The sequence below is a fragment of the Bos grunniens genome, chromosome 2, assembly GCF_055505025.1.
Source record: "Bos grunniens cultivar Pamir isolate PY7600 chromosome 2, Bosgru_T2T1.0, whole genome shotgun sequence".
In the NCBI taxonomy this organism is placed as follows: domain Eukaryota; kingdom Metazoa; phylum Chordata; class Mammalia; order Artiodactyla; family Bovidae; genus Bos; species Bos grunniens.
This window is the reverse complement of record NC_141166.1, coordinates 92,298,202-92,312,391: the sequence shown is the minus strand read 5'-3', so window position 1 is coordinate 92,312,391 and position 14,190 is coordinate 92,298,202. Positions and strand designations below refer to the sequence as shown.

Here is a 14,190-nt window from a genome sequence, read left to right as displayed (position 1 = left end):
AATTCTCATGAGCTCTCCTCAGGCTACACTCAAGGCAAAGATGCCAGGAAAGAAACAGGTTTCACTGAGTTCTTCCCCTTGACTTGAGAATGGACATAAAATAGCAAAAATGTTAAATATTTCTTTGCTGTGGGGTCCACAAAAATCAATATTCCTTTACCCTAAAAATGAATATGTGAGGTTCCTGTACAACTTAAATATTAATCCAAGAGTAGCAAAATTGTCCATTTTGGTAGGTTTTTCTTTTAAATCATAATAAAATTGAATAACCATTTACCACTTTCAGTATATAGTCCATAAGTATATTTTACACTGTTGTACAACAGACTTTCAAAACTTTTTCATCTTGCAAAACTGAAACGCTATGCTCATTACCAACAAGAATTGCCCATTTTAAAACTACTCCTTGCCAATTATTATGCAGAATGCCTTAAAAGAAGAAAAGTAATGACCCATTATAAACACATCCCTCCAATATGTTCTCAGTTCGGTCTGCCCACATGACTGACTTCTGAGAAACTGCTGTCACTGTAACTGAAGTTCATTCTTTCAATGTTCACTTTTCTATCACATTTTTTTGTGGTTAAAACGTATGATTTGCTGGCATAATATAAGGGAATCACTGTGGAGTTATTCTGTGGAGGTGAAATGAGCACCACATCTTCTTTTTTAAGAGAAAGCTTGCCCCAATGTGGAGCATCACAGTAGCGGGTTTGATGAAACTCCCCTGAAGTCCTGAGGATTTTGTAGAAAAACATCACCACAGAGAGAGCAGCAGGGACCTTGGTGCTTTCTCCTTGTTTACTGGGTTCTCTCTTTCAGTACAAATACAAAGAAGCTTATCGTAAGCAGTTGGGTCACCATATTGGTGCCCGAGCGATACATGATGACCCCAAGATGATGTGGTCTGTCCACGTTGCCAAAATGCAGAGTGACCGTGAGTACAAGAAAGATTTTGAAAAATACAAGACCAGGTTCAGCAGCCCAGTGGACATGCTTGGTATTGTTTTGGCCAAGAAATGTCAGACTTTGGTTAGTGATGTGGACTATAAACATCCTCTGCATGAGTGGACCTGCCTGCCCGACCAGAATGACATCATCCATGCTCGGAAAGCCTATGACCTCCAGAGTGATGTGAGTATTCCCGATGCTGCTTCTGCCTCCTAGTGTTAATAATAATAGTGCAATAAAATAATCCTGGGTTTCCCAGGTGGTGCAGTGGTTAAGAGTCTGCTTGCTAATGCAGGAGACACAGGAGATGCAAGTTTGTTCCCTAGGTCGGGAAGATCCCCTAGAGGAGGAAATGGAAACCCACTCCAGTATTCTTGCCTGGGAAATTCCATGGGCGGAGGAGCTACAGTCTATAGAGTCACAAAGAGTTGGACATGACTGAATGACTGAGCACACTAATAATACAGTTAGCATGCCGTTTTGAGAGTAAAAGAAAGCCAATAATTAGGAAATACATATTCTCTCTATAGTACCCCATTACGTACTTTATATTTTGTGTTTCTGAAGATGACAATAAAGGTAAGAGTTTATTAAAAATTTCTCATCATGAGGGAAAAAAGTGTAGGTATGTGTAGTGATGGATCTTGACATATTGAAGATGATCATTCTGCAATATACACATATATTGAATCATGATATCATATACCTAAAACTGATATAGGTCAATTATATTTCAATTAAAAATGCATATCAAGAGTGTGATATACAAAACTTAACATTATTGTGTGTTGAAACTCATGACTATAATTGAATTTCATTTCTTTTCCTTAAAGGCAAGAATTTTTGTTACTGCAGTGCTTACACAGTGTTGGTCTAAGTATATGGTCTTTTGAGGGGCTATTAGAACACCTTTTTCAAAGCTAAAGAAACTCTGCTCTTAAGTGAAAATCTTTTAATACCCTCAAGGGCAGGACAGTGTCTTTACTTTTTAGAAAGATCTTTTGTTGTTCCTAGTACAATCCTCTATGCCAAGCAATGCTTAGGAAAAATGTACTCATGAGTCAATAAGGCTTATGAATGAGTGATTAATTGAGATGGCAGCTTTACCTGTTCAGTGCTTTTTGTGTTTCTCTCACAGTATGATCCATTTTGTGACTCTGAATCTGAAAAAACTAATTATTATCATAACTGTGTTTCTTGTTGGTTGATTTGCAGAATTTATATAAGTCAGACCTTGAATGGTTGAAAGGCATTGGCTGGGTTCCAATTGGCTCTGTGGAAGTACTTAAAGCCAAGAGGGCTGGAGAGATACTGAGTGACAACATCTACCGCCAGCGTCCAGACACACTGAAATTTACCAGCGTAACTGATTCCCCGGAGCAGGTGCTGGCAAAGAACAATGCTATAAACATGAATAAGGTGAGTCTTCACTCCTCAGCATCACGTATACGAATTTATCATAGAACAGAGTAAAAACTCTGACATGTTATTACATTTTAAAGATTCCCATAGGATTTATGATACCTTTAAAAGTGATTTTCCCATTATAACACCATACTTAGTAATACTTCAGAATATTAAGCTGTTAAAAATACCATGTGCTGCAAGTATTTCACAATTACAGGTATTAAAAACTGCAACCCAATCATACCTTTTAGCACTGTTAAAAAAAGTTTTCATGAGAAACAGTAAAAAGAGTCAATGAAACAGTAAGCTAAATTCTTTGGGAAATAGTAATTTATCTACTTGAAAAGTAGGAATTTATGCAACTTCATTAGTTTTATTTCTACTTTGTACAAAGGAGAGGTAACTAGCACATAATCAAAAAAATGTGAACTCTAAAATAATTTTTCTCATCTTTTTTTTCCATAGCGCTTATATACTGAAGCCTGGGACAATGACAAGAAAACAATCCATGTCATGCCTGATACACCAGAAATCATGCTAGCCAAGCTCAACCGAATCAACTACAGTGATGTGAGTAACCTACCGATCTTATGATGAAGAGAGAGGCAAAAATGAGCTACTGTAACAGTTCCCTTGGTGAAATGTTTTAACCAATTTATTGTATGCACTGCAAGCCAATATTGTCACTAAAACAGATAGTTCTCCTTTGATTCAAGAAGTAATTTTCTTGATTCAATTGTGGGCTGTGTGGTGGGTCCACAAAACAGACCAGCCTTTTATGAAGATGACATCATGGAGTGAAATGCTTATGGAGAAGTATCCCCAAAGGGATTATACTACTAAAGCCTTATACGCCCCTAAGGGCAGTGTGGTCATCAAGTCATTATTTTATCCAGCAACTATTTAGCAGGTTGACACTGGGTTTAGAACACAGTGAGTTTCTGTACTGTGTATTCTTTTGCTGCTTCATTGTGTTCTGGTTATCAATTAATGTCATTTGCAAGCATTTTCCTATGCATCTCTTTCAGAACCAACTTTTTCATTAGAGTGGTAATTTTGAAACCCTAATCTACAGATTGATCATAGTCTGTGATGATAGTCCATGGCAAAAATGGGAAAAAAACAAGAACAACACATTGAGTTGTTCTTAAATCCAAATATATTCAATTTAGAAACAACCATACTTATTTTTCTCCTTCTTTGTCATTAAGATGGCCTTTCTTTTATATTAAAATTGTGATAATAAGCAGTTGGGACTTTTTTGCATGTGCTTGTTTGGCAAAACAGAATTTTAGCAACCAGATACTGATTCCTCCCTGAAAACTTTTGTAATTTGCTAATCAATAAAAAAGTTTAAACCATGTGCCTTAAAATCCTTGAGCACCTATGAAACATAGTTTTCTACAAACCCACACTAATACTTAACTTTGTGGATCTGTTTCTGTAGTTTAAATGAGGACAGATAAAGCTTAATAATAAATAGCTTCAGTTTTTACAAAAGGAGCACTGATGGATTAATTCTCTTTTCTACAGAAACTCTATAAACTTGCTTTGGAAGAGTCCAGGAAGGAAGGTTATGACTTGCGTTTGGATGCCATTCCAATCCAAGCAGCCAAGGCATCAAGAGAGATTGCTAGTGATGTAAGTTGATATTTTGGAAGATGCATTTCTTACTCAAAGATGTTTACAGATGGCAGCTTTTACAGCTTTTCTTGCCAGAAATTTAGCCTGAAAGTCCCAATCTCCTTTAATGATTCCCCCATGTACAAAGTTGCGAATGAAAAAGAAAACAAAAGATACTATGTTCAATACCCATTAATCTGTCAAAGATGCAGTTACACTCTTTAAAAATAAGTATTTTATGACCACTAAAAATGGGCTCCTATTCCGCCCCCCCTCCCCGCCCCCGCTCAGGTTCTTTTTTTTTTTAATTTATTTTTACTTTACAATGTTGTATTGGTTCTGCCACACATCAACATGAATCTGCCACGGGCGTACACGTGTTCCGCATCCTGAACCCCCCTCCCACCTCCCTCCCCGTACCATCCCTCCGGGTCATCCCAGTGCACCAGCCCCAAGCATCCTGTATTGAACCTGGACTGGTGATTCGTTTCTATTTTTGAGCCTCAGAAGTTGAGCAGCTGATGACCCATATGTTTGTAATAAAGAAAACAGTTTTGTTAAAGACATTGATAGCACATGTAAATCAGCTAATGTGAATGTGAACTCCTTCCTACTACTATCCATTTATTCTTACACTAAGAGAAAATGTTAATTATGGGTTCATTTTAGAGTTTTGTTTAATCCTTTGTTGACCTTTAGTAAGGTTCTCCTACCAATATGCTTATGCTGCTGCTGCTGCTGCTGCTAAGTCGCTTCAGTCGTGTCCGACTCTGTGCGACCCCATAGACGGCAGCCCACCAGGCTCCCCCATCCCTGGGATTCTCCAGGCAAGAACACTGGAGTGGGTTGCCATTTCCTTCTCCAATGCATGAAAGTGAAAAGTGAAAGTGAAGTCACTCAGTCGTGCCCAACTCTTAGTGACCCCATGGACTGTAGCCTACCAGGCTCCTCCATCCGTGGGATTTTCCAGGCAAGAGTACTGGAGTGGGTTGCCATTGCCTTCTCTGATAACTGGACACAAAAGCAAGTTGAGAAGTAAGCAAAGCTTTTACTCAGCACCCACTTTTCTCTCTTCTCTAGTCCTTCACATCTCATGAGAAACCTCTCCTGAGGGTGTCCAGTACCCTCATGCTGTACCAGGGCTCCTTAGGATTCAAATCCGGACTTTCCTTCTTCTGGAAGTGTCCCAGACCTTAGACATACGGTTCATTTCTTCCTTTATCAAAACTGTTTCTGGCTACTAAGCTGGAGAAGCCCACACTATGACCATCTCATGGTAAAATGGACTATAAAGTGTTATTTTTGAGTAACACTTTTTTAAAATAGAGTGTTAACCCAAGGCATTTACTCTCTCTTGGTTAAAAGTTCAATGACATTGACAGGCAAATAAGGGAGGTATTTCCTGGTGAAACTTTCTAAACATAGCTCATATGCTTGACTATGGAATTTACTATAAATTCTAATTACAAGGGAAGTATTCTAAAACATTCATAATATCAAAACTTTTTTAGAAAAAGTCACATCTTTAAGTAGATTCTCTTTTAAATTATACAAAATATTTTTACCTTACTTGTTAAACAAATGTAAATGAGGCAGTATAGTTTAGTTGATGGGAAAAATATTTGGAATCAGAAGCTCCCCATTTTAGTCTTAGCCCTGCCACCTGCTTAGGGTGTGACCTTGAACAAATCGCTTGACTCGTGGAGGCTTCAGTTTTCTATTTTATAAAATTGAGTTGATATAATATTAATCTTTTTCTCTCACATTAGTGGTGGGGAAAATCAAAAGAAATAATACATCTATGAAACTATGAAATATGATATAAATAAGATGTCCCTATCATTAGACTTATATCTTTATTCTTTTCTTCAGTACAAGTACAAGGAAGGGTACCGCAAACAGCTCGGCCACCACATTGGGGCCCGAAATATTAAGGATGATCCCAAGATGATGTGGTCCATCCACGCGGGCAAGATCCAGAGTGACCTGGAGTACAAGAAAGACTTTGAGAAGTGGAAGACCAAGTTTAGTAGCCCAGTGGACATGATGGGGCTGGTGCAGGCCAAGAAGTGTCAGATCCTTGTAAGCGACATAGACTACAAGAATCTGCTTCATGAATGGACCTGTCTGCCTGATCAGAATGACATCATTCAGGCTCGGAAGGCTTATGACCTTCAGAGTGATGTGAGTGGATTTAATATTCTTCGCAAGGTTTCAAGAAGGGATTCTAACCTTTTTGTGTGCCATGGAATCTTTTGGCAGTCTTGTGAAACCTGTGGAAAACTTCTCAGGACAATATCGTGAAAAGCATAAAATTACATCCATTATACACATTGGTTTCGGAAGAAACCAATCACATTGGAAAATGGTTATCAAAAGTATTAAACTAAGGAAGGGAAAGGATAAATTAGGAGCTGGGGACTAACAGATACACACTACAGAAAATAGATGAACAGCAAGGCCATACTATATAGCACAAGGAGCTATATTATCTTATAATGACCTAAAATGGAAAAGAATCTGAAAAAGAATATATATATATCTATATTCAGTTATATAACTGAATCACTGCTATATACCTGAAACTAATACAACATTGTAAATCAACTATACTTCAGTTTTTAAAAATTAAAAATAAAATTAGAGTATCAGGAGAAAAAACTAAATCTGTGAGGTACTAATATATATATTAGTTTTTACTGAAGTGTATTGTGTATTATATGTTACAGGTGCACAATACAATGTTTCACAATTTTAAAACATGCTCCACTTATAGTTATTGTAAAATGTTGGCTTTATTCCTAGCATTGTACAATATACCCTTGTAGCTAATTTTATGCACAAAAGTTTATAGATTGTCCTTGGGACTCAAATACTACCTTATTGGTATAGTAGCGCCTTGTTTTCTTGATCGGGCTCTGATAAGTAGTTCCTTTTGAGAGAATGATAAAAGTAATGGCATTTTAAAAAATAGTTTCTCAAAAAGCCATAAAAACAAAAAGAACTGTAACTGTTACTTATAAGAGAAATTCTTCATCAGCCAATTCTTTAAATTGAAAGAAGAAATGTGAAAGCAGGACAAAATATATTTTTTTCTTAAACTACAACACAAGAAAGGAGACTGAGGATAAGCTAAATAAAAGTAAAAGTATATATGCTCTTTGGCTTAGAAGTATGAGTATAGAATCATGTGAAAAATGATCCCTTATTTGTGTCCCCAGAAAACACATTGGTTCAACATGCAGTAGTGTTCATCCTTTCTTTATGTTGCACAATGGCTGTGAAGGCCACTGCTCAAAGAGATAGGAAGAAATTGTATTCTAACAGAAAATTATTCCCATACAGACAGGTATGGGCAATCAAATCAGAGAATAAACACTTTGTATTGGGAGGCAGGCAGAAATTTTCTTAAAGTGGTTTTGTATCAATGAAATCACATATTATTAGAGATTTCATAGGTCTTTAAAACAGTAGGAATTGACTACCTTCAGGGACAAAGTGTTGAACTAGATGTTCTGCATCAAAGTAAAACAGTACTGTGTCTTTTCAGAAATTTACACAAGTGAGATGCAAAATTACACACCATCTGTCTATGCTAAATCGTGAAACATCAGGTTGTGGAGGTAATTTCTACAAATATTTGACATTATTTCATTTTCAGGCTATTTACAAGGCTGATCTTGAGTGGCTAAGAGGCATTGGGTGGGTGCCCATTGACTCTGTGGGGGTCGAGCATGCGAAGAGAGCCGGAGAAATCCTGAGTGAAAGGAAGTACCGCCAGCCTGCAGTCCAGCTCAAGTTCACAAGCATTACAGACACCCCAGAGATTGTCCTAGCAAAGAATAATGCCCTGAACGTGAGCAAGGTGAGTCTTCAGCTGTGGCCAGTTGCCTGAGTCATACCTTCCTCATCCTGGGCTCATAAAGTGAGAAATGTCCTGGAGGGTTTCCAGAGAAAGGAGAGGTAGGTGATGGGCCTGATTCTCATGCAGGCCTTCAACAAAGCTCGAATCCTAGCTGGACCTGCATGCTCTTCTTAACCCTGACCCCACATTTCTGTGTGCATGGGGAAGCACAGCCTAAAACAAGTTCTCTGGGGGTAAAGCACACATTCTTCTGAGCAGTGACCTGGAGACGTCCACAAATGCAATACTTTTGTCTGCACGTTCTCCTCAGTAGAGCTGACTCAAGCCATTGGTGTCTCTTTATCCATCATGTAAAAAACATACAGCTGTTCACATTTTGCTCAGAAGTCTGAGAAACACTGTGCATGGCAGTGTTGGTGCACATCTCAAATTAGTTGCTTGTGGAAATCCCACTTTGGAAAGTGAGCTGTTACTGCTGCCTTCAGTTTTATTACACAAAATAGATGATTGCTGCTTTCCTCCACAATTCTGGCAGTCTGCTTATTGATATTCGGCTAATTTCTTCATCCAGTAGGTAGGCCCTTAATATGAACATTTGAAGTTGAATTGAACTTTTCTGAGTTCTCCCACACCTGCCTGAATGTCTTCCAAATATCAGGGCAATGAAATTGTATGCTCAGTGCAGAGTACGAAATTGGCTCTCAGATAGCAAACTGCAAAGTTTGGGGTATTAAAACTCCAGAAAGCTTATTCCATACCATACTCATCAACAGAGCACCCACTGTGAAAATAACAATAGGAAACATCATAAAATTTGTTGAGTTCCTTCCATGACTCAGGCACTATACATATGTTATGGTTGATCTCAACAAAAAAATACTCAATAAAGTTAAATACCAATTTCACCTCAGCTAAAAGAAAGAGACAAGCATAAAGTTTTTTAAAAAACTTGAATTGGGTATGATTATCCTCCCCCCTCAAAAAAATGACAAGTGTGAGGCCTTATGTACCTTTCTGAAGATCACTCAGCTTAGACATAGAGGAGCTGGGTTTGACCTTGGGATTGGCTCTGAAATCTAGGGATTTCTACTATATCATAGTTCTACAGCCAAGCTCCATCCTTAAAGGTTCTATGAGAGAGCCTGAGAGTCACAGAATAAAAAGAATTAATAATTGAGATCATGATGTTGTTTTCCATTGGCTATAAAACTGTTATGTGTCTGTTTAAACATGGCCATGACTTACTCTTTCCCCTTTTGCTTCCCTCACCTCCAAATAAACTTTAAAAGGTTATCTTACAGCTAAATAAAATAAATTTGATAATAACTGCAATGTATTGGCTTTAACAAAGGCGTTTACCTTACTTCCCCCCTAGCATTTATATACGGAAGCCTGGGATGCTGACAAAACCTCCATCCATGTGATGCCAGACACCCCGGAAATCTTGCTGGCCAAGAGCAATTCTGCCAATATCAGCCATGTAAGAGATTTCCTCATTGTTGTTTCAGCCTTTAGTCTAGAACTAGTTAAAATCCTGTTACCACCTTACCACCTTCCTTACTAGAACTGGCCTATTAACTTTCTACAACACCTTTCTTTTTCTGTTGTATATTATTCTCCACCTAGAAACTTTACACCAAGGGATGGGATGAATCAAAGATGAAGGACTATGATCTGAGAGCTGATGCTATTTCCATCAAAAGCGCCAAGGCCTCGAGGGACATTGCCAGTGATGTAAGTGCTGTCTGTCTAACCCCCTTGGGCTCACCTTGCTGAACAACTGTAGTGCAGCTGGTGGGCCACACTTGCTAATTGCTTCCTCTTGTTGTTTCCTTTTGCTGTCCCAGAGAAGAAAAACACATTTTGAAATTGTAGTCAGAGTTGTTGCATAAAAAGTTTTCAGCAGTGAAGATATATGATTATAGTTACCTTTATGATAGCACAAAACATTAGTTTAAAATTGTTCAGAGATATCAAAATATTTGCAGTGTAAAACTCTTGTCCATTTCTTGTGGCTTTCCATTATTGTCTGTGATTGTCAGCATGCTTTTGGTATTAAAATCAGGCTTCTAAACTTGTATCTCTCATGTTTTAGTACAAATACAAAGAAGCATATGAGAAACACAAAGGCCACCACATTGGAGCCCGAAGTGTTGAAGACGACCCCAGGATTATGTGCGCCATGAATGCAGGGAGGATTCAAAGTGAGAGGGAGTACAAGAAGGAGTTCCAGAAGTGGAAAACCAAGTTCAGTAGCCCAGTGGACATGTTAGGCATCTTGCTGGCCAAGAAATGTCAGACTCTGGTCAGTGACATTGATTATCGAAATTACCTGCATCACTGGACATGCTTACCTGATCAAAACGACATTATCCAAGCCAGGAAGGCCTATGACCTGCAGAGTGATGTAAGTAATGTGAACTTGGGGAAAGGTGGAATGGGAGGGCATAGATTTGTTATTGTCCAGAAAGTGCCTCTGTGGAGTGACCCATGGGTTGTTCACGGCACCACCTCAGGGGGCACCATTCACATTGTTAAAACCTCTGTTTAGGAGTTACATTATGGGAATCAAAGAACGTTAGATAAAGAACTCTGCTTAGGTCATATCCTCTTTCCCTAGCCTAGAATCCAGATTATTTTTTTTACATCCTTTGTACTGTCTGGCAATGAAAATATATTTTAGATTAACATAAATTATCTGAATATTAAATAACTGCCACAATTGTACTATATCCAAAACACTGAACAGAGTTTCCTTGGGTCAGTTATTATGGGATGAAAACGGAATGAGATTCAACAAAATATTTTTATATTTTTTCAGTTATATGATTTCTTTGTAATATCAAATCATGAAATTTAGCATTATTACCATTTTATTCCTATTCATGCCTAGCATAAAAAATTATTCTTTAACATGGATTTCCCTGGTTGAAACTCTGTGCTACCAGTGCAGGGGACACAGGTTTGATCCACTGGTTGGGGAAGTTCCACATGCCATGTGGCTAAATGAATGAATAAATAAAGCCCTTATTTAAAAAAAAATTATTTTCCCCTGGATATTGAAAATTGAAAAATTGCTCTGGATATTAAAACCCCTGAGTCACGTAAAATCTCAGGTCCTACTTTTTTAGAACCACCATCTCTTGTGCTTTTGAACCCCTCAACCCCATGAACTTTTCAATTCAGGTATGCTGTGTCTAACACTTGGAACAATTTTTGTGTCTAATGTCTCTGTAGAATGTGTACAAATCAGACCTGGAGTGGCTGCGTGGCATCGGCTGGATGCCAGAAGGCTCAGTGGAAATGAACAGGGTGAAGAATGCTCAAGACCTGATCAATGAAAGACACTACAGGACTCGCCCAGAAGCCTTGACATTTACATCCATTGTCGACACGCCAGAGGTCGTCCTGGCAAAAGCCAATTCTCTGCAAATGAGCGAGGTAAGAACCATCCTACTTTCAGGCTCCCCTCTTGTGGGGCTTTCTCTTCGGAAGATGCCACCCCAACAGAGCAAATGGATTGTGTCTCTTCAAAGACCTCAAGTGATGGGAGCAACTCTAAGAATCTCTTGGCTAGTTTAGTGAAGGCACGTGCCAAGTAGAGCTGTGACAAATGCCAGTGTGCCTCTCCGCTATCTCACACACAAATTTGGAAGCACTAAAATGAAAACTCACTACACGACACTGCTGGAAAGCAAATACCTATTACAAAACGTATGGCATAATGCTCCACATTAAATGGTAGAATACTGCATTAGTCAGGGTCCTCCAGAGAAACGGAGCTAAATGGGATATATGAGACAGAGGTTTATTTTATGGAATTGACTCACATGATTGTGGAGGCTGGCATGGCCAAAGTTTGCAAGATAGGCCAACTGGCTGGAGACCCAGGAAGACAGGTCCAAGGCAGTTGGCTGGCAGGATTACCCTTGCCCAGGGGAGGTCAGTCTTTTTTCTCTTAAAGCCTTCATCTGATGGGATGAAGCCCCCCACCTCCCATATCACAGAGGGTAATCTACTTTACCCAAAATCTGCTGGTATGAATGTTAATCTGTTCTAAAAATTACCTTCACAGAAACAGCTAGAATAATATTTGACCAAATACCTGGGTACTGCGGCCTAGTCAAGTTGACACAAGAAACTAACCATTGCAAACATAGCACAAAACATTTTTCCAGGTTAAATAGTTGCGAAGGCTTAAGTTTCAAATATCTGTCACTGTATTAAAATAATATTTTCCTTCTCTCCACAGAAACTGTATCAAGAAGCCTGGAATAAAGATAAAACCAACATAAGCATTCCTTCTGACACACCACTCATACTGCAGGCTCAAATCAATGCAATGCAAATCAGCAATGTAAGAGGCATAATAATGGAGTATAAAGGTCTTTGAAGGACAGTATCTGTCAGCATATGGAATGTGTTATAATGGACGAATTACCCACCTTAGAAGTGTTTATAGCTTGGGGTGCCAGATACGTTCTATTTAGCTACCTTTCCCAAGGCAATATGAATGGAAATTCTCCTTCAAACATTAGATACACGTCTGGGTCCCTGCACTGTGAGAGTTGGGATACCTGAATCTTACTGATGTCCTCCTTTCAACGTGGAAGTCATTGCCCTACGTCCAATGCCCATAGCTCAGTTTCATCGTATACTAATTGAGAATATGAACTCCCTAGTTAAGAGCCTCTTACACAAGGAAGTATAAGAGGCAACAGTCTCTATTGTATTTATAGGTTTTGGATTAATCCAGAACTTTCTTGTTTGACATTTCAAGGCCATAAGAAAAACCAAAACTTTTAATTATGTGGAGAGTGAAGGATAGGTATGTCACATCCCTTTAGCAGAGTTCTTTGAAAAGTCAAAGGGCAACATTAGGAAAAAAATCTTACCTAGTCTTATGTGGTAGCTGGATGAAGGTTTTCTAGGTTCGCGGTTGATTCTTAGTTCCCATGTGTAAGGGGATAGTTTCACATTGTACCACATTGTGATGGATGCAGATAGTCCAAGCAATAGTAGATTTAGATGTTTAGCCTTAAAATTATAATCACAAGTACCCTGTGCTCCATAAAATAAATAGGCAATAATTGAAAGAAGATCTCAGAAGTGACTTTTTTCTTAAGCTGCCATCATGTACAGTGTGCTTTATGATTCATAGTATAACTACTGTGAGTCTGTCCACTGATTTGCAGTTCTTATAAGCAAACTTGTGTTTTCCCTCAACAGAAACTCTACCAGAAAGACTGGGATGAGGCCAAGCAGAAAGGCTATGACTTGAGAGCAGATGCCATTGAAATCAAGCATGCCAAAGCCTCCAGAGAAATTGCCAGCGAGGTACAGCTCCTTCTAGTTCCTTGTGGGTTTTCTACTCTATACAACAAATTGGGAAAGGATTTTTCAAGAATTTTGCTTTGGTTTGATTTGCTTTTAAATTCGTGTGCTAAAAACTCTATTTTAAAATATTAAAATGGGGTGAAAAACACTAAGGTGAACATAGGTGAAGTCTATGTGTAAATCGCTTCTAAGTTGTTTATAAGTAGAAGTGAAATATCATGAAGAATCTGTACGAAATTCTCAGGGAACATTTAGGAGCCAGTACAATGTGATTTTTAATCCTCCACATTTTTATGACATTCTCCATAAACACAAATCAAAGATGAAAGTTTTATGTTAAACTTTAGACTGAAATCACATTTTATACACAAGATCTTACACTGGAGGCATATGTATAATGTTCTGAATAACTATTTGAAGTTCATTTAACAGTATTTTAAAAATTTACCAGCAGTCAAATCAATTATCCTACCAAGGCCCAGCTCCAAATCTTTAAGCCACCTTCATTCCTTTTCTTCAAATTCTTTATTTTTTATCTTATGTATCCAGCTGTCTCTTCTTTCTTATTTTTATCTCTAAAACCATGGTCAATCAGTTTCTCTCTCTCCCCACGTTGTCCAAATGTTCCTGTGTTATCCAAATATAGGAAAAAGAAACTGGCCCTAAGACACTTAGAGTGGAGACTTGTCCACAGGCCTTTTGTTGTCATCTTCTGATTTGAACCATCAACCTTGTTTTCCATTCCTGAAACATGCACCTTTCTTGTCTGTCTCCAAGACCACACATATGACTTTTTCCTACCTCAGCTACCTTCAGTATTCTTGGGGACCATGTGACCTAATTTCCACTTGCCAGGCAACCTTGGCAATAATGATTGCCACCCTACTGTGCCTTATTTTTCCCATTTGAAATATGTGATAATACTAATATCAACATCATAGAGATGTTAAAAGGATTAAATGAGGTTATAATTGCATCTATTCAACTATTTTTGACTAAAGAACTCA

At 38.3% G+C, this 14,190-nt stretch overlaps 1 protein-coding gene across 45 annotated transcripts in view; it reads left to right on the top strand.

The window, feature by feature from the left end:
- NEB (nebulin) overlaps positions 1-14,190 on the top strand; it is a 220,940-nt gene that overhangs the window by 101,414 nt on the left and 105,336 nt on the right. For all 45 annotated transcript variants that reach the window (XM_086353306.1, XM_086353298.1, XM_086353272.1 and 42 more), the window contains exons 73-84: positions 823-1,134; positions 2,167-2,370; positions 2,824-2,928; positions 3,892-3,999; positions 5,854-6,165; positions 7,643-7,846; positions 9,222-9,326; positions 9,473-9,580; positions 9,942-10,253; positions 11,084-11,287; positions 12,099-12,203; positions 13,076-13,183. In XM_086353306.1, the coding sequence (XP_086209432.1) occupies positions 823-1,134; positions 2,167-2,370; positions 2,824-2,928; positions 3,892-3,999; positions 5,854-6,165; positions 7,643-7,846; positions 9,222-9,326; positions 9,473-9,580; positions 9,942-10,253; positions 11,084-11,287; positions 12,099-12,203; positions 13,076-13,183 (2,187 nt within the window). The remainder of the gene's footprint in view (positions 1-822; positions 1,135-2,166; positions 2,371-2,823; positions 2,929-3,891; positions 4,000-5,853; positions 6,166-7,642; positions 7,847-9,221; positions 9,327-9,472; positions 9,581-9,941; positions 10,254-11,083; positions 11,288-12,098; positions 12,204-13,075; positions 13,184-14,190) is intronic.